At 39.3% G+C, this 21345-nt stretch overlaps 1 protein-coding gene across 4 annotated transcripts in view; it reads left to right on the top strand.

Annotated features, from left to right (window-relative positions):
• Positions 1 to 20926, top strand: part of palmdb (palmdelphin b) — a 37303-nt gene extending 16377 nt beyond the window's left edge. For 2 of the 4 annotated variants that reach the window (XM_008438536.2, XM_008438537.2), the window contains exons 6-8: positions 17146 to 19414; positions 19500 to 19591; positions 20527 to 20926. In XM_008438536.2, coding sequence (XP_008436758.2) covers positions 17146 to 19414; positions 19500 to 19591; positions 20527 to 20610 — 2445 coding nt within the window. In that variant the 3' untranslated portion in view covers positions 20611 to 20926. Of the gene's footprint in view, positions 1 to 2327; positions 2353 to 5165; positions 5274 to 5933; positions 7548 to 8683; positions 8789 to 17145; positions 19415 to 19499; positions 19592 to 20526 lie in introns of those variants that run through there. The other 2 variants (XM_008438539.2, XM_008438543.2) reach the window with 2 other exon arrangements.
• Positions 20927 to 21345: the final 419 nt, after the last annotated feature.

The raw sequence follows: 21345 nt of genomic DNA, 5'->3' as shown, positions 1-21345 counted from the left end.
GAGGAGCCTCTTACAGAAGAAGTTACACGGCTGTGAGAGCCTGAAATCTTGCTTGTTTGTAGCTGACCAAATACTTATTTTCCACCATATATTGCTAATAAATTCTTTAAAAATCAGAAAATGTGATTTTCTGGATTTTTTTTCTCTTTTTGTCTCTCATAGTTCAGGTACATCTATGATGAAAATTACAGGCCTCTCTCATCTTTTTAAGTGGGAGAACTTGCACAATTGGTGGCTGACTAAATACTTTTTTGCCCCACTGTATATATTATGTGATCGGTATCTGTGATCGGTATCGGTGATCTGCCCTCATGGGTGATCTGTATCGGTATCGGCAGGAAAAAACCTGATCGGCACATCTCTAACAGTTACATTTAATAAATTAGAATATCACTGAAAAGCAAATTTATTTCAATACATCCATCACCAACATAAGCATATCATGTAGATTAACTACATATTAACTGATGTTTTTGATCCTTTCATTTCTGTTATTTATGATGGTTTTCTTCTTACAGCAAATGAAAAAGATTAGAATATTACATCAGATCAATAATACATTTTCAAAAGTCAACTCAAATCAAGTTTATTTGTGAAGCACATTTCAACAACAAGGCAGTACAAAGTGCAGTACATGATAAAAACATAACACAGTGACCAATATGAAACTGCTATAGTAGACATCATTATATTTTGTCAAATCCCATCATCAACATATCCAAGAATAAACAAATGCATATAAATGTCCCAAATGAATCAAAATTGGCTCTAAATAGGTGGGATTTTAGCCTTGATTTAAAGGAGCTCAGCGTTTCAGCTGTTTTTATAGTTTTCTGGAAGTTTGTTCCAGATTAAAGGAGCATAAAAACACACTCAACTGTCCAATCATTGGTACCAACATCTATTACTGACACATATGTCATGATCAACACTGAGGTCCAACAGAACCACCGCTGTGATTCTTCAACAGCCCATATTTATATAGATGTCATTGAGCACTTTAATGAGGGTGTTAGAACTGTGGTAACCATGGAAACCACACTGAAAGACATCAAAGTGGTTGGTCATCTTTAGGAAGCTATTTAACTGTCGAAACAGCTAATTTAATAATTTTGCTGATGAAAGTTGGAGATCGGCCTGTAGTTCTGCTGTGGTGATTTGTCCAGATTGTTCTTTTTTATTATTGGTTTGATAAGTAATATTTTTAAAGCCTCGGGGGGGTGACACCTGATGGAGCAATGAGTTTACTATTTGGATCAGATCATTTGTAATGACCTACTGAACTTAAGGAAAGTTGTGAGTACGACACCAAGACAGCAGCCACCTGGGCTTAGCTGATTTAGAATTTCTGCTAAGCCCAGGTGGCTAATGGTGAAATTTAACAATTTTCTACATTTGTTATGTTTGAGCACAGCATTAATATTTGATTTGGTATTTATGTGCAAATTAACCCTTCAATTTTTTTTATTTTCTCTGCAAAGAAGTTTGCAAATTCACTACAGGCTGTGTCAGAGTGGAGTTCAGGTGGAACAGTCAAAGAAGGGATTATGAGCCTGTTAACTGTTGCAGATAAAGGAACGAGCATTGTTGGTATTTTTGTTTATGATTTCCAAAAAGAATGTTTCATGTTTTATGTTTGTGTTTTAGTGTCAGCTCTATTACAAAGGCTTCTTTCACATCTTCCTAGTGTAGCACTTCTTATTTATTTTTTTAAAAAAGCACAACCGAAAGCAATGGCCTCTTCTGGAGCAGTAACGGCAACAGCTGTAGAGAAGGCAATATTTTTGGGGTGAAAAGATCGGATTTGGGCCATTCAGACTGCTTTGAAAACATTGCGCATAGGTCATATATGGGCAAAAAACTGGGATTTGAATTACAATTTCCTGCTGTGTAAATGTAGCCTAAATTGGGCTCACATGGGCTCACATTTGGAGCCCTAAATTGGGCTCCAAATGTTCATGCTCCAAATGTTCATGCTGAACATTTGGAGCTGCCTATCATAAAGCTTAAATCTGACCACTTTCTGCTTCCCGCCTGTGGCTCCTCCTCTAATCTCTGCTCATTTCTAACGGGATGAACTGACTGCATGGTCGTGTTTCGTCTGCTGAGAGGATTCCTCACACATTCAACTTCCAGGTAAATGGATTACTCACACAGTTCTGATATGCATGACTTGGCTTTGATTCTACTCAGGGTCCCTCAGACTCACTAACGCGTTAACTTCTTCTAGATTAAATGTTTATGGAATGCTGTATTCTGCTTCACAGTGAATAACTGGCTTCTCACCTTTAAATTTTCACTCACAACTTCTCTGTCTTCATGTGTAGGACTTAAACGCAGAGTTCCAGCCAGGTAAAAAAAAATTTCACTCTTTTAGCTTGTTATGATTTATTTCAAATTCAACTCAGAATATGTTTAGGAGACTTATTGTGCAACTATAATATCTTACATAGATTAATTTTGGATCACAAAGATTTTTGTGACAAGCAATAAGATGTATCATTGTGATCATCTATTATTACCAACATGACCTTTTCATATTTTGATGAATATATTTGCTGTTTCAGGGTAAGCTCGTCGTTTTAGCCCCATCATTTTCAACTCTTATCAACCACTGATAGCAATAAATATTTTTATATTTATTGCTAAATTTAATATTATCAGACATTGGAACCATCCGAAAACAAATGTCAGAGCTGTACTAAGAAAAAAATTGGAACATATTTATTGTTGCAGTTTCAGCTTAGGTTCATTAGCCAGCAATTGTATCATCCAGTTCTGACCAAAGTGCATCTAGGTTTTCTTCACCAGAAAACAAAATGTTGATTTACGTAGAAAAAAAAAGAAAAATCTCAAATATACAACTCTCCCTTCTTAATATGTTTCATCCAAACACAAAGCACCTTTTCTGTTTATAGCACAGTAATCATAAAACAGTAATTGGTTCTTTCCTGAGACGCTATGGATTGAGGGTACTGATACATGCTGAACTTATTTCACATGAGAAAGTCTCTTGTATAAAAGCTGGGATGTCTCTAAGGCAGTGAGCTCTTCAGGTTCTGATCAATTAATGTTATATTAATTCGGCGCATATAAACAATCTGTGGACAGGCAAAAATAAAATCTTAATATTTTTCTTAAGTGTGTTTCCTAATGTCTTTCCCTGCTTTATAACTTTACTATGATTATATTAACAGTGCAAGATCATTTATTTGAAATCAGGACTACCATATTTTTATGAGAAATTTGCTGGAAAATTACTAATATTGGAGTTAATATGGATGTTTACATGACGGATCTATCTGTCCATCTATTAGGCTTCTACCACCGAAACAAATCTACCTTATTTTCCAACAAGCTCCTGGTCACACAGCATGTAAGGAAACTATTGAGAATAACTATACAGAAGCTCGCTTCCAAAATCCAAACCAACTCTGCTAGTGTTGCCACCCGTCCCTTAAAATAAGGAATCGTCCCGTATTTGGCTGTTAAATGTTGCGGCCAGTATTGAACCCATACGGGACGCGATTTGTTCCGTATTTCTTTAAATGTCCGATAAACATGCCTATCACACACATATCAACACTAAGTGTAACAATAATGACCAAAATAAAACACAGGAAATATTAAGGTCAGCTAAATTCTCGTTGCGTGAGCTAAAGGACCCCAGAACGCTACGGACCGACGCTGTTGTCACGGTTGCCTAGAGACGGACACTACGCAGCCGCGGTGAGGTGCTATCCACCCGCCTCTTTTTAAAACATCCTCGACCCGATTCTCCACCGTCCTTAGAAGCAAAACCTCTCATAAAGATACAGACGTGAGAAGGAAGACGCAAATCCCAGGCTGAATTATGTCAGTGAGGATGAACACAGGCAAAAAAAAAAAATGTATTCACCATGGCGCAGTGCGATACTAGACAGAATAGATCAGGAGAGGAACACAGCAGAACCTGATATGGTAACATTTTGCTATGATTAAGTTTCTTATTGTGCTTTTAGTCGACTATATTGCTTTGATTATTTGCTTATTTAATGTATATCAGCTAAAAATAATACAAATGATCATTTAAAGAACAAATCATACATTAGATTAACAGTAAATGCATAAATACTTCCTACTTTAAAAGGTTTGTTAGGGCTTTCTGATATATTTTATGAATTCAGTGTTCAGTGCTCATTTATGTACCAGGCACAGACCTGCAGCCCATGGGTGGTTCTAGACGGGGGCCAACAGGGTACCAAAGAAGTTATACTAAATAAATGTCTTATGTTGATACTCAGTGGTGGATTTATTTTTTAACCTTCACAATTTTACTTTAACAATGAATTAAAAATTATAGTGCGACGCTTTTAGCTGCTGTATGGTGATAGTATCATACTTTCCATCTGCCAGGGATCTGCAAACTGAATCCCTGGAGACACAACTGGCTCTTTGGCTCACTTATTATATCAAATGATGAAATATTGCTCTGTTTTTTTTTTTGTTTGTTTGTTTGTTTCATTCTTTTTCAAGTGTTGCCAAGAAAAAACACTGTCTACTCTGGTCCCTGTGGTAGATCTGGTCTAGAACCAGCCTCCAAACCTAACTATTATATATATAACTAGTATTTTGGTAATACTCTGTAAAATATCAGAATGTTCACATAACTTTTATACTTTTAGTTGTCTGAGGACACATTTTGAATATTAAATCAGGTGTTATGATCAGTTACTCATTGGTTTACCAAATTCTTTTTACACTTGCTTAATTAAACATATTTAAAGTATATTACTATTATTTTTAGTACAATTTTAGGATACTCTAACTGACCTCTATGCATGAACAATTGCTCTATGGATCACTTTTTAAAGAGAAAAATCACTGCCATAAAATATTGTCTATCACTGTAGCAGACATGCCACCCCGTGAGAGTAGGACGACGCGCCGTGGTGGGCGTCCCTTTTGGATTTCTGAAAGGTGGCAACCCTATCTGAGGCCTTTTACACAACTTTAGCGAGGGGATCAGTGAACACAGAAGATAGTATAATGGACTTAAAAACATGAACATGAGTGCGATATTGTTAACATTATGAAACCATGTTATTAAAGCCATTTTGATCAATCTGAAATGAGGCTTTCACTTTTAACGTGTATAATTTGACAAATTTTTCTTTTGTTTTCAGATGTGTCATATTCTCCTCTCAAAACCCAAAACATCCCGTTGTTATTTCCTCAAAGCAAAGCAGAAATCCCTGGAGTTAAAGAAGCCAACATTGCTGAAACAAAACAAGGTCTGATGCACCAGTCACTGGACACGCTTAAAGATTTTTTCAGTTTAGCAAAATAATCCCACTACTGGCAGAATATTCAGGTGGAAACTGGAGAGGCACAAATAACAGATGCAGAATCTGGTGGCAAATATTAAAGCAGTAAAACACAGCACAATGTTTTGTAAATCATGATCTGAGTCTTTCAGAAGAGTGGATCAACTCATTGTTTACCTAGTGAAAAAACGTATAAATATAGTTACTAAATAAAAACCACAAGCTGCATTCTAGCTAATGTGTCTTATGCTTGTTCTACAGAGTGTCAACGTTTTTTATGCATCAATGTATGAACAAAACCAATAAATCATGTTGATTTGCACATTCCAGCAACAAGGCAGTTCAAAGAGCTTTATGTCATAAAAACACAAGAATAAGAAGTCATATATTCATCATAGAAACACTAATGAGAAAGTAGTAAATAAACACAGAATCATGTGAAGAGTCATTAATCTGGTTGTTTATAATCCAGTAACAGATCCTGTATATTCTGTTGGGTAGAAGAAAAAGAAAATTATGTTATTGCTTCATCTAAGAAACCAATAAACTATGTCAACTTCATTTTATTCACTATAACTCTGTAATGTTTCTGTCCTCACTGTATGAACGTCTTTTTCTCTGTTTCAGCAACCTTTGCAATTCAAATCTGTGTAGAACATAATAACAGAACGGGCAGAAATCAGGTGGTTTCTTCAGCGATTTTAAACCCAGACAGCATTCACGAGAGAGGGTTAAAGGTATACGATGATGGACGCAAGTCTGTGTACTCGCTGCAGCTGATGGAGGACACAGTCCCTGATGGCGCGCTGGGAGAGATGTCCAGTACTGAAGTGGAAGAGCTTCTGCATCAGGCCACAGACCAAACAGTGCCTGCTGAGGTTCAGTCCCATCATCCGGTGTTCTCTGTGCCATACACAGGAAACGGCAGGCCAGCAACACCAAGGGCACCAAGTCAAATGCATAAAGAAAAATCTGCTTTTATTCAAGACCTACAAGAGCAGTTACCTCCACCTAAACCTCACCAGCACTTCACTTCAGGTGCCTTCCAGCCTGATGAGGAAGCAAAGCGGCGCTGTTGTGACACTGCAGGACAATTCAAAAATAACATGAATCTAACAGGATGGTCAGACCCTGGTGCCAAAACCTCATCAGGATTACCCCGCAGCCAGGCAGACACCACCAGTGCAGAGCTGGGTGGTCAAGTGCCACTTACTGTGAGGTCTGACGTAATGCCTGCAACCCAGCTGATTCACTGGGGGTTAGATCGACTTCTACCCAAAGTCATCAGAGACTCAACCACAGCTGATGAGACACGGAGTGACTTCCACATCCACCTAGCCACAGAAAACACTGTGAAGCTCTTCAACACACTGCCAGAGGAGGAAGAGGAGGAACCAGTCACAATGATTTTCATCGGCTATGAAAATGCTCTAGATGAAGAGGAGGAAGACATTGAAGCTGAGCTAGTGACCATAGGCGACCATAGTGATGGTGAAGAGGATTACAATGATCACCACAAGTGTCTTGATGATTTGCACTACAGAGAAGAACTTCTGTCTTACCACCCAGAAGGATGCACCAGTAAAATCTTCCAACCCAAAGTGGGGCTAGCCAGGGCTGCTGGAGGAGGACAGCCAGCTGGAGACAGCTACACACAGTGCAGGGATCTGGAGCTCCACAAGCCAACATTCATCCACAAGCCAGGGAAAGGCAGCCACTCCACACAGGGCCAGGGTGAGGCGCAGCCTGCAGACTCAGGCTGCATCAGACCGCAGCAGCTCTGCTCAACAACAAGATGAGACAGAGTTCTGCTAGGCTTCTTTTTCTTTTATTGGAATTATTTAATTATAGATGCAAACTGTGTTGGATATTTTAAGATTATGTAATGACAGATCTTTGCCAGGAGGTGGCAATAACACAAAGTGTCAACTGGAGTCATTTTTAACCAGCTGGTGCTTACCTGGTCTAAGTGTATTTATAGTAGGCCACTGCTTATTAATAAGATGCTTTCTAACTAATGTTCAGATTCTGCTATGGGTTCTTTCTGGTTCTTGGTCACAGTGATAAGTGGTTTATTTGTGTTTTAAATGAAAATGTTGGATGGTGAAGCCGACATGACAAAACTCAGTGAATACAGAAGCTCCTGATTCTAACTGATGTCAAAATCTATAGTGGTAAAAATGTTGTCAGAAATAATCTCTTTATCAACCTCAATAAAGTTGCTTTTCTGCAGGATAAAAACATGTTGGTGATATTTTTTTAGCATTTTGTTTCTAATCCAACCCATGTACAGGAAGAAGAAAAACATTCTACTGATTCTAAAGTTCATTTGTTTGTTTGTTCACGCTTCATCCCTTGATGCAGAAGAATTTACTCTGAAATAGCTCCATCACGAGGCAGATGGAAGTACTGAGAGTTTGATGTTTCATTTTATGACAAAATTATTTCATTTCTTTACTATTAGGATGGGGAAAATGGTAAAAAATGATCACACCTCCTCCGCTGTGGCTCATGCCTGATTAAATACGTCCAGTTAATAAAAGGACTTTCAGGCTGTCCTGACTAATTCCCCGTGGCTGATATTTAAACCTTTGTTGAGGAAGATGGATAAGACAATATCAGATCAGCTTTGCATGTAAGTAAAGGCCCATCAGTAATCCCCGTACCCACAATAAATGAAATCATTATTTTTGTGTTTATTCAGGTTATGTTTATGTTTTTAGAGGTGGACATTATGGAGTCTTACTTTGATATTTTATGTGGCTGTTGTGATAATGATAAAGGTGATTATAAGACCTATTACTTGTTTTTAAGGTAACTGTATGGCAGTTACCTTAACTGCCATACCTCACACACACAAATGCACACCCATGGAAAATTAATTTCTTTAGGACATCAGTCACATAAAAAGTGTGTATTGTGTCACAACACCGCACACAGTAACTAGAATGAATCGTATCTTAAAATTCATTGATATCTATTGATGCTCTCATTGAACAAACGGAGGAGAAAACAGTAAAAGTAACAAATCCAGTTTGTGGGGAGAATAGTTTGATACAGCACTGCATACCCGCAATGATTTTCCTTTTGCTAAATTAGTTTCAGACTATTCCTTCTAAGTAATTTTCTTACACGTTTGAAAATAAAGTGAAGATCTTAAAGGCAAATCAAGCAATTTAAGTACATTTGTAACAAATTGCACAAACATCCTGTAATTTTCCATCACTTCCCAACTCATTTGCAGAGAAGTGTGAGCAGGTGATTTAACTGAGTGAGCTATGGCATTGAGTACAAGGTTAGCTCTCCTCCTCTTCAGTGTATGTTTATCAGAGAAAGCCCCAGTATTGGCTGCCTCCTGTGCATTGCCTCCCCTTCAGCAGCCGTCCAATCAGAGGCAGCAGCTTCCAGTCAGAGCTGTCAGTGCACGGCGGCACTTAGAAACAGAGCAGATCCTTTTGCATTAGCCCACCACTTTGGCTCAGGTAGGTTCATTAAAACAAACACACACAAACACTGTCATTCAGAACTTGAGCAGAATTTTTTTTGGTAGTGCCTCAGTGTATTCAGCATTGTCGGCTTCACCTGCTAAAACGGGAATCGCGTCATGTGATTTGAGTGGATGTGCACGGACTGAGACTAGGCTGTGTGTCGATTATGTGCAGTGTCAGTGTGTCTCCATGGATCATTACGGCCTATCACAATTCTCATATGGGGTAAGATACATTGTTGCTGATAAAAAAACAAAAAATACTTGCTAAAGGTAATCAGCTGATAAAGCAATCAATACTAAAGGCTCAAATTGTCCGATCATTAGATGCCATTAGAAAGTCCTTGCCATGGTTACATAGATATTCTCCACACATTGTGTGTGAATGCTTCATACTATTCATCCAGATTCATCCAGATTTCATATTCTGCTTTTAGACGGCATCTCTGATGTATTTTTGTGTGTGTGTTTTAGGGCAGATTTTGATTTTAAAATGTTTCATCAGTTCAATGATCATTTTGTTGCTGTCCAGGGTTCTGAAAGTCTACTCCACTGATTAACACCCAGACATTCAGCCTTTTATATCACTGCCCACCTTACATAGTGCAGCCTAGTGCAGACAATTAGTTCAGTCATAGTGAATATAACAAAAGAGGGGTTTTTGTTTTTCTAACTGTAGAACTTTTTTTAAAAAAAAACTTGCCTCCAAACTGTCTTTATTCATGCTTTTTGCTGCCATTAGGTGCATGTTTGTGTATTGTGATAGTGTAGCAGTTCTCAACGTGGGCGGTACCGCCCCCTGGGGGGCGTTCAGAGGACAGCAGGGGGCGCTGGGATTCCTTTGGGGGGCGTTTGGTTGAAGGTAAACTTTACACTTTATATGCAGAACAATACAAGTTTAGACTTTGAGCAACTTGGTAAAACTATTGTGTAACATTAAATCATGCTTGGCTGCAACTGTATCGATGGCAGCTCTTCTTCTTCTTCTTCTTCTAATTCAGTGTTTGTAGCTTTTTGGCGCAGCTATGCTCCTGCAACTGGTAGCTTCACCGCATCAGTTTAACGCTACACCGGCTGATGACGGTGCTGTGATTCAATTTGTCTGGTATATTTGTACATATGTTTTGGCAGTTCTGTGATCATGTTATATAAGCAGCTACTTATATAAAAAGTGTTTTATTTCCATTTGAAAGCTGCCCGCTTCCATGGAAGGACAACAGAAAATCTCTCTTATAAACATGTAATTACTAAAATCACGATACCTTGACTTTGCATCCATCAGAAAAATGAACCCATTTAAATAAAGAAATCCCTCCATAGGTGATAACACCATAGAGAGCGTTCATTTTATCGCGTTAACACCGGTGCTGTAAATGGTCTGGTATGAAACGGGTGTGACAGAACAACGGTACCACAGCACTTTTAAATTTCAATAATCAGAATACCGTAATTGTTTATGTTGTTTTAAAAAGTTTTGGTCAGTCTGCCTTTTCCCCATCGATACACTTCCCGACCGCCCTGCACCTTAGGGGTTTAAAAAAAAAAAAAAACCGCTGCGCACATTGTGCAAAACTCTGAAACGGGAGAAGTGGAGCATAAAACAGAGCAACGAACTAGATGTGAATTATGGCATAAAAACAGAGAATCCGACGCTGAGCAGTGAAAAATCAACACATGATGTGAAACACATGACGATTAGACGGCGCAGCAGGTGATGAGTGAAGATTACTGATGGTCAATAAACGATAAAATAAATCTAGCAACAGGAAATAAACTAAAGTGAACATAGCAATAAACCAAGARAGGATAATACGAATCAAATGAAACTAAATGGAAATGAATGAAGAACAAAATGCAAGAATAAACTAAGAAACTAAAGTAAATACAGAGGAATAAACTGGTACGGCAAGACCTTTCGAGCAATACATAATGCAGAGGACTGTATGGCAAGAATAAACTGACACTATTTATAGATAAAAGGTAAAATAATATTGTTAAAGTGCCATGGGTTTGTTGAGATCACATCTGGTACTCATCCATCCATCCATTTTCTGCTGCTTATCCGGGGTCGGGTCGCGGGGGCAGCAGCTTCAGAAGGGAGGCCCAGACTTCCCTCTCCCCAGCCACTTCTTCCAGCTCCTCTGGTGAAACCCCAAGGCGTTCCCAGGCCAGCTGAGAGACATAGTCCCTCCAGCGTGTCCTGGGTCTTCCCCGAGGCCTCCTCCCGGTGGGAGGTGCCCGAAACACCTCACCAGGAAGGCGTCCAGGAGGCATCCTAACCAGATGCCTAAGCCACCTCAACTGGCTCCTCTTGACGTGGAGGAGCAGCGGCTCTACTCTGAGTCCCTCCTGGATGACCGTGCTTCTCACCCTATATCTAAGGGAGAGCCCAGCCACCCTGCGGAGGAAACCCATTTCGGCCGCTTGTATCCGTGATCTCGTTCTTTCAGTCATGACCCAAAGCTCATGTCCATAGATGAGGGTGGGAACGTAGATCGATCGGTAAATCGAGAGCTTCGCTTTATGACTCAGGTCTCTCTTCACCACGACGGACCGGTACAGCGCCCGCTTCACGGCAGAAACACTGAAGAGAAGAAGAGCTATGATTAATGGTAGTTACAGTTCTATCCATGTTTTAATGTTCCAGAGCTCTGTCGTTTTCCAAATAGATCAAAGTTTAAACTGGCATTGCTGTACATTTTTTATCTGGTCATTTTGTGCAAGATTTAACAACTAGAAAATGGCACAGAACAAGAATATTTTTTTCCACTCTTATTGGCTGCTGTTAGGCCTACCGGTTTTAAGTTGAATGTTCATTGCATTTTCATAGACACCTGTGAAAATAATTTCTATTCCCATGGCTTTTTTGTTCTCTGGGAAATTATTTTTTGATGACAAATACAGAAACAAGCATAAAAATCAAAACATCTAATAGTGATAGTAATATTAATAAAATAATAGTCAGTGCAAAGTAGCCTACAAATTCTTTGTTGGGGGGCGGTGAGGGACCTGGATTAAGGCTAGGGGGGCGCTGGGCCAAAAAAGGTTGAGAAACACTGTGAAAGTGCAATCAGTCCTTATAACACAGGAGCACAAACATCCAGCAGTTACACACGATCTTGATCTGTTGGAGCGTTCCACTCTGAGATGAAGGAACAGACAGGAGCAGAGTCAGAGCATGCCTCTGCTTTCTGTGCAGGTCTGGCTATGTGCGTGCGTGCGTGCGTGCGTGCGTGCGTGCGTGCGTGCGTGTGTGTGTGTGTGTGTGTGTGTGCGTGTGTGTGTGTGTGTGCGTGGGTGTATAGGTTTATGTGCATGTGGGTGGTGAGTGTAGTCATTATAATGACAGAGTTATTGTGATTTTGCACTCGTGGTGTCTTTGAAGACAAAACAAGTTCTGGCAGCCCCCACAGTGAGCAACATAATTTAAAAAAATAATGCTTATTTATGCTGGGAAATACTTTATGTATAATTTCAGTGCTTTGATAAAAGGGGTTAGGAGAAGCATGATATTGCTGTTCTTTGGATGCTTTTCTAACACAATCAAAGTATTTTATATTTTTCATAAACATCTTTATGGAAAATAAACAGACTCAATAAAATAAACTAACTATTGATGCATAGAGGTCACTGCATTGGACAGCTACAGTATCTAAAAGCCATTTTCTTGTGTTTCTTGTGGATTTTTATGTTATAAATGCACATAGACTACTGAAGTGGACTCTAGTGCATCATACTATACACTGCATTTTCTTGCATTTCTGCAATAGCAAGAAAATGTTTGTTAAATCAAAAATGGCAGAAAAATTAAAAAGCATTATCCAGTTCCTAATTCTATTGTAGAAGACGCTTGTAGGTAAAAAAAAATGTAGTAACCCCTAAAGACTACTACTATTGATGTATTTTCCAAATAACACATTCGTATTTAGAAGAATTTACAACTGATCACCTAGAAAAAAATCAAACTTTTCTTTTTACAATAATTTTTCCCAACTTTTATACCTTGAGAAAATCAAAATCATTTGGAAAATACAATCTTGACATAAAGGATCATGATTCATGCATGAAGGCTTGATAACATTTCTGTAAAATACATGTGTGTGTATATGTTAAATTTTGGTTCAGAGATTTCTCCTCCCAGTGCAGCAGTATGTTCCAGGATATTGTTACTATGTGGACGATCTCTCACTGGTTGATAAGAGATTAAGTTCTTTCAGCTTATTGATTTATTAAATTTGCCTTTACCTCTTTTATGAAGACATCTTGAAAACGGAACATTTTGCTAAATAGGTTAATAACAAAAAACTTTTGCAGTTCATGAAATTTGAAATTTATGTTGTGTTTTTTTTTCCAACAGTCAAAACAATAGGTGACTTACAAGTACCTTTCCTTGATGAAGAGTGTTTGGGACAGCTAATGGTTCAAACCAGCATAAATGACATCACATCACTTGTTTGTTGCAATATCATGAACCCAGTTCAGATAACGGAAATAAATCAGGTCTTGTTTTGGCTGCTTCCTTAGATCCTGCCACTGTCTTTATAAAACTGTGAGGAAAAAATTACTTTGTTTAGTTAGATTCCTGAAATATAATTCCCAAAGCTGTAATATTTAAGTCCAACAAGAAATCTAGAGAAATATATGTAGTAATATAGATGAATTTTGAATTCATGCACATTTCTTTGTGCACATTCTTGTGTCCATTTCATGCATAAGTTGTATTTGCTTCAGTTTATCTATTCAGCAATCCAGTCTTCCCCAGCAATAATCCTACCAACCACACACTGGCGAGGGTCATTAGCTCCATGTTGTCCTTAGGTGAGGTGGTGTTGGTTCCTTGTTGTCTGACGGGCGACCGTACCTGCCTTCTGCCCAGGAACAGCTGGGATAGGCTCCAGCCCTCCCACAACCCTCAAGTGGATTAAACAGAGGAGGAAGTAATGGGTGAATACTGACAACCTCATCTTAACAGTCATGCAGCAGAACAAGACATTAAAGTTATTACTTTCTTCAGCTTTTGCCTGAGTTATATCTGATCCTCTGTCTTTTAAGACTTCCTGTTGTCGCTCTGCTGTACTGAGTAGTTGCTCTACATCCTCATTTAATTAGCTGGACAGGCTGAAAGTGGATGTTCGTAATTATACATTGAATAGTTGCATCAGCTTCAATTTATCTGTTGTGTTTTATGCTGATTTCCATTATTCCTCCTGGCATTTCAGTGCAGCCCTGCTTCCCGTCACATTTAGCAGTCTGCTGATGAGATGTTGAGGGGGAGGAGGTGACAGCTGAGCATTGCAGTGAGTGTCAAGCCTGCTGATGGTTACCATGACACTCAGTCTGTTGCAGGCACATGTCCCTGAAGGAGCTTGTGAGAATGTATCAATGTACTCATTTTATGTTAACTCACCAAGATCTTAACAACTGATGACATGTTATGAGGACCAACAATCTGTCCTGTGAGGAGCCAGCATCTATAGGTTCATGTTAGAGACACACACGGGAAGTTGTCGTATCTAAGTGTGTAGTATATTTTTGGTTTTTGTCTAACTTTATGCAGGAAATAAATGGCGCTCTCCAACCCTACTCCAACTGGCTTCAGTAAAGAGTAAGTAAGCCCTCTTGTCTGTGTGGTCATTTTGGAGAGGAGTTTATCTGAATGTTGACTCCAACAAGGCGATGGAGGTTGAGGACATGACAGTAAAACAACACTTTCTGGCAGACTACCTTCTACATTGGAAGAGCTAGTCAACTGGAAAAGACCCAGTTCATAAAAAAGTAAGCAAAGCGCTTTAGTCTTCATCATGTCAAGGAAAAGCTCCATATCAGGATCTGTTAAAACAAGATCACGCCATGGGACTCTGGAAGAAAGAAATTGCAAATTCACTCGGACTGGAAAAACTAACATACATTGCCAAGGGTAAACAGCGGGATTTTGAGAACTTGTGGGAGCCATATATGAGGATCATAGGTACTGAAGACGGAGCTTAATAATGGGTGTCTTGAATGGATGTCTTGTTTACAGTTTTTATTTATATACTGTTGTTAATTTTTCTTTTTGTTCTAATTTAAAGGGTCTTTTTGGAATCAAACAAATGCAGGTTTGAATGGTGAATGCGTGAGTGAATGTGATGTTTATATTGTTAAGTTGATTGTTTGTAAATTTATGTCCTAAAAGAGAAAATTCAATAAAATATATTAAAAAAAAACAAGATCACGCATCTCAGGCTCGTCTAAGCAGTCTACAAGTTCGGCAGCCAACAAGGTAGCTGCAGCATTGGCACGTGCAGAAGCAGCCAAAGCTGAAGCAGCATTTGTTGAGAAAGAGGTTATACTGAGGATACTACAAGCAGAGCTTGAGGCCTCAACACAGATTCAAAAAAATACATTTAGAGGCTTTGCTGGATAAAGTTTGTCCGCAGAAAAAGGCTGCAGCTGCAGAAGCTAAAGCAGAAGTTTTGGAGTCAGCTGTGGAACAGCATGATGAAACGTTCAGTGAAATAAATGTTCCAAATGAGGATCCAGAATCACGCACAAAGGAATATGTAGAGGGTGCTATCCAAAGTGAAGGCACTCTTGGCATGCCTAAAATAAAAACCTATTCATGTGATACAGACCGGCAACCAACCCAACATGAACCTATACATGACTCTGATAAAAGAATCTATGCACCAGAAATGGCATTGCCAGTGCAGCCAAAATCAGAACCTACTATAGCAACACAGGCTCAGAATCTAACCATGACAGTTGGATCCGATAACCATTTTGTGAAACAGTCAAAATTAAATGGAAAATCTATGCCAAAGATTCAGCGAAACACAAATTCTTTGGAGAATCCAATAGACACTTTCTACAGTAGGATGGACTATAGAAACAGAACTGGCAACTCGCCTCTGTTACAGAATGCTAGTTACACAAATAATGGTCCACATATGAGTCAAGGGGAAGAAAGTAAATATATGTCAGACCTTGTTAGATTCATTGCACGATGCGAGTTAGTGTCCACTGGTCTCACACAGTTCAATGACCGTCCTGAGTGCTTTAGGGCCTGGAGAGCATCMTTTTTGAGTGCCATCAGAGATTTAAATCTCTCAGCCAACAAACAGCTAGATCTTTTAGTAAAATGGCTAGGGAAAGACTCGGCAGAACATGCTAGACGTATAAGGACGGTGCATGTGAATTACCCCGAGTACGGACTCAGGGCAGTTTGGGACAGACTAAATAAATGTTATGGGGCTTCAGAGGTGGTTGAGAACTCCTTGTTCAAAAGGTTGGAGAGTTTCCCAAAATCTCTAATAAAGACCACCGCAAATTAAGAGAACTTGGAGATTTGTTAATGGAGATAGAGGCAGCCAAGGCGGATGGTGATCTACTAGGTCTGAGTTACTTAGATATGCCTCGTGGCATTAACCCTGTTGTGCAGAAGTTGCCGTTCTATTTACAAGAAAAGTGGCTAATATCAGGATTTCAATACAAAGAGGAACACGGTTCTCTATCCTCCATTCAGCTTCTTTGTCGGCTGGCTGGCTGGCTGGCTGGCTGGCTGGCTGGCTTGAACAGGTCATGTGAATACCCATGGGTGTTTACAATTAAGTTGGACCACTGACAAATCTACCTCAAGTCAATTTATTTATGACTTGTTTACATACAGTATAGTCACATTCAGGACAGAGAAGTGAATAAGTGACATTTGACACAGGATCTAGTAAAGCAAGCATGTGTTTGTGAAAAATGAGAAGGGATGAGAACAGCTTGTCATCTTGCAGGGACAATTACTTATCTGGGAGTGTGTGGGGGCCTGACCCAGTCCAGCAGCCTTACATAAGAACACACATCAAACCATCTAATTTAGCTGCTTTTCCTGAACTTCCTCTCTTTTTACACAGAACTGAAAGGAAAGCATTCAGAAAGCATAGCAACAGCAAGCACAACCTCCTGCTGCCAAGCCCTGAACACAACACACACATTAATGAACTCACCACAGAGGGAACTAAAGGAAAGTTAGACTGGAATTCAGATTGTCACAATGGTATGACACTATCCAGTGGTGTTCCTGTGGCGGTGCTATTGCTGCCTGACAGTTTGCCCTTGCTGACAAATACTAAACCACAAAGGACATAATAATAGGGAATTTGCCTCCTTAATTCTGTAAACTTGATCTGCTGTTTGTTTCTTATTTACAGACAAAAAATAAACATCTCATTTCACTATTTAAGAAACCAAAAATTACATTAAGTGCAACAAGACATTTGAGGTACGGACCGAAGAAAAAAATCTGATTGTTGCATTTGCAGTTAAAGGGACACAAAGTTCATAATTTTACTGTTCTCTTTTCTGTTCTTTGTTTTTACACAGAAAGCTACCTCTGTGGATAAAGATTCAGATGAAGAAGTACTGAAAGAGGCTTGCAGCACAACTGAGAATCACAACTTAATTTCTGTCACCATGGAAACAGCCGAACAATCAAAGCTGGTGATGGACTGTGAAATGGAGGGTGCTGTGTCTAATTCACCTGTGCATGAAATGGATTGCAGCGCCAGTGATGAGCTAACTGGGTTAACAGCAGATTTATCAGATTCTCAGGAAGCAATAGTTAGCTCATCATTAACTTATGTTCCTAGCAGCACAAGTCTGGCTAACAGTAACTGTTCTGAAAGCAGTCTTTGCACCCTGATACCCTGTCAAGAGGAAATAGACACATTAAAATTAGTGCAAGGGCATGAAGAGCTCAACAGGAATGACTCAATCAACTCATTTCTGTCTGATACCCTTTCCAGTGCTGACAGTGTTTGTGAGAATGAGGCCTGCTGTATGAGGCAAGACACACAAGATCCTGATCAGGGACATGAGTCAGAGCAGTGTGTTAAGCCTGAAACGGTGCCAAAATCAGAACAGCATCCAGAGCCAGAGGAAGATGGTGGTCTGGTGAACATGTCAGAGCAAGAAACTAACCAAGAAACTAAAGATGATTTTGAGATGCCAGATTACCCTGACCACGAACAAGACCTTCAATCTGAACAAGGCAATGAGCTTGAGCAATGCTCTATACTTGGCAATGACCCCCAGCTGGATTTGTACGGTGAACTTGACCCTGAGGCAGGAGATATCAATTTAGATGATGAGCCCTATCAAAATCTAGCAGAATATCCAGATGAAGGCCCAGAGCCAGATGAAATCCTATTTGAACCACCTTTTCATGAAGAGTCTCCATTAGAGCAGTGTATAAGAGAAGAGGCGATGTCAGATGTGTCAAATGAGTCCTACCATAACCCCGAAGAGATAGATGAATGTTTGAGAGTTGAGATTGCAGCAGCTTCTTCTGACAGTGATACAGATGAAAAATGGAGAGCAATTTTCTCTTCTTCCATAAATAAAGAAGATGATGACTCATATTTGGATAGTCTTCAGCTGAGTGCCCAGGAACTCTTTATTCAGAAAGTTGAGGAGACAGACTATAATGATCAGGAGAGCAGCAACTTTGAAGAGGTTAGGTTTGAGGTTCCAAAAGTACCAGATGTTTTGGAACAACCTGAGATAGTGCCTTCCTCTCCGATGCCCTCTCAAGAGGTTAAGTACAGCCCTTTCAGCCTTCAAGGTTTGTCAAAAATATCTGAAGATGAAAGTGAAAGCTACAGAGATGCTAATCATGACCACTCCAAACTCCAAGAGAACACCAATGTGGACACAATCAAGAAGCTACCCAAAGACTTCTGTGTAATTCAGGAGACAAAGAGTGAAAATGTCAGTACAGAACATGTAGACTTCCAGCTAGCTCGCAAGCAATGGAGAGAAATGGAGGCGCAAATGAAAAATAAGACTGTCTTACCTGTAACAAAGCAGTCACACATCCAAAGCAGCCACAGCTTCATGTATACACCAGTCCGCAATATTGAAAGAACTCCCAAGAAAGCGCGGGATCTGGAGAGTTTAAACCTGGTCACAGATTATTCTCACACCCAATTCAGCCCTTGTTCAGAAGACTCTGGCCTGGATGATTCCAGTTACAGGTCCCCCTATGATGATGCTGAAACACCGATTGAAAGGGAGATTCGTATTTCAATGGAGAGGGAGGAAAACTTGAAAAGAGAGAGGGGACTGGCCAGGATGGGAAAATCAACAGATTGTGCTCCTTCACGAAGTATCCCTCGATCCATATGTAATCCTCTGACTCCATCATTTATTATAACCTCCTCACCAACAAAAGAACCGGTAAAGCATGAAGTGTCTGCCAACAATGTTATAATTGTAGACCCAAGAAATGATTTCACATTCAGCTCAAAAAGTGGCAACGACAACACAACTTCTGGGCCTGTAGAATGGTGCTCTGAGGAAAACAGTTCAAATCTAATCATCCTTGAAACATCTAATTTGATCATTCGAAGTGCCTCTGAGTTCTCCCTTAATAAAACCTGTGAAGAGCCCCAGGAAAAAATGTTCCTCAACAACCCCTTCTTCAAACTGCGGTCAAGAAGCACAATCTCCCTGGTAGATGAAGAGATAAGGATGGTGAAGCAGAGGGAGGAAGAGCTCAGAAAGGAAAGGGCAACACTGTATGGTAAAGACATGTTCAGCACAGAAACTGGCCTGTCAAATCGCATGGACACTTTGACATTTGATACCTCAGGTAAAATAGTAAAGTACTCGATACATTACATCACTCGCAACATTTTATGTTTATTCATAATTCATGTGTGTAATCTCATTAATAGGTATTGTACCAGTTAAATGCAAGTCCTCTCCATCATCGCCAATGAAAACAACCCACAGGATGGATCGCTCTGCCTTATCCTGTGATCACAGGGTGAGTTCAGTTTCCAAGGAAGAAAACCATCCTTCTCCTCTCTCTTTTAGCTACACTGATTCTGATTCTACTCAGATTCAATCTCTGTCATCTCTGTTTGCTAGCTGTAAAATTAGATGCACATTAATCCAAAGTTAGGGCTATTCTCCTTAATGCTTGTGAGATCAAAGTGATCAGAAGAAAAACTAAAAGGACTCACGCCAGATGCATAAAAGTTGGTTTAATTTGTTTAACTGGTAAAAAAAAAAAATAACATGACAACACCTTCCTATTTGAAAGTTTTCAGTTTATTACATTCATGCTTCATTTAGTTTTTGAAACACGTAGATTGGTGATGCTGGAAGCAGTGAAAAACTATAGGAAGAACCTGTGCATCATATCTGACACTCTTGAAACACATGAAAAAACATGGTGAGGAAAAACTTATCATAAGCCTGTCTCAGCAGACTGTAACCCAAACAAGATACTATGGTGTGAGGAAGGCATGATGACGGGAAGAATGGATGTCGCCCAACTTTCATCTAAAGGGATTCAGTATTCTGTGATAATGGGAAAATAATGTACTCAATGCAGAATCAAATATCAGCCAAGTTAATTTCTTAATAAAATGACTAAAATCCTGTGACTGTCTAAGAGTGCTGACCCTGAATGCTCTCAAAAAAAAAACAACAGTAGCTGAGATCAATGCAAATACTGCATCAGGAGATCAACGTCAGTGGTGGTGCATCACATAAACCTTCAGCAGAGGAACAGTTATCTAAAGGTTTCACTCATGGGAATAAAACAAAACACACACCAGACCGTCGTGCATTCGAACAGACAGCTCATGCTGATTTCCATGTGTGGGATGTCTGGAAGTCAAATAAGTTGAGAGAGCAGACAGATGATAGTAATAACTGTGTAATAACAGAAGGAAATCTTTACCTGCCTTTCAGTTTCCTGAGGCCTACACCGGAGGAAGACGGAAGAGCGCCATGGCTCTGCGCTGGGAGGCAGGCGAGTTTACAAAAAACAACTGAAGTGGAACAAGATGCTACTTTGCCATTGGAGGTGCAACGGTTGATGTTTTTATTCAAGTTAGATACATTTATTATTGTTATTTGTTTAATGTTGTGACATAACCTAAGCTCTGCTTTTGTGACGCTTTGGAAAAACAGTGAGAATGTCAGGACAAGTCCCTTTTTAATTTCAGTACCAGTTTTGTGCAGTACATTAAATGAGTTTGAAAAACACAAGGTTTTGGTTAAAGCTTGTACCTTATTTGGTAACACTTTATTTGAAGGGATGTGCATAAGACTGACATGACACTGTCATAAACATGACATAACACCTGTCATGAACATAAAGAAGTCTTTATGAATGTTTATGACAGTTGTCATGAAGTGTCATTCGGTAAATAATGACACTTTTAATACAAAGTTGCTGTAAAAGTTGCCTTAAAAGTCCATTAAAAGTGCTAACCTTACATGATTTTGTAAATTATGATAAAGTGTTATGTCATGTTTATGACAGTGTCATGTCAGTCTTATGCACACCCCTTCAAATAAAATGTTACCCATTATTTTAATTAAAAATTTTTCAATAACTTCTGAATCAACAGAGGTGGAAAGAGGACTAAAATCATTTATTAAATTACTTGAGCAGAAAAATCTAAATATTTCCAACTAATATTCAGTTTATAAAATAAAGGGCTAACAAACAAATTTTAAACATTTTGGGGAGTATAATTTCTTAAACAAGTACAGGCCACAATA

Source organism: Poecilia reticulata, linkage group LG20 (genome assembly GCF_000633615.1).
Source record: "Poecilia reticulata strain Guanapo linkage group LG20, Guppy_female_1.0+MT, whole genome shotgun sequence".
NCBI classification, from domain to species: Eukaryota; Metazoa; Chordata; class Actinopteri; order Cyprinodontiformes; family Poeciliidae; genus Poecilia; species Poecilia reticulata.
Note: the sequence above shows the minus strand (reverse complement) of the source record. Positions and strands in the feature narration are given on the sequence as shown.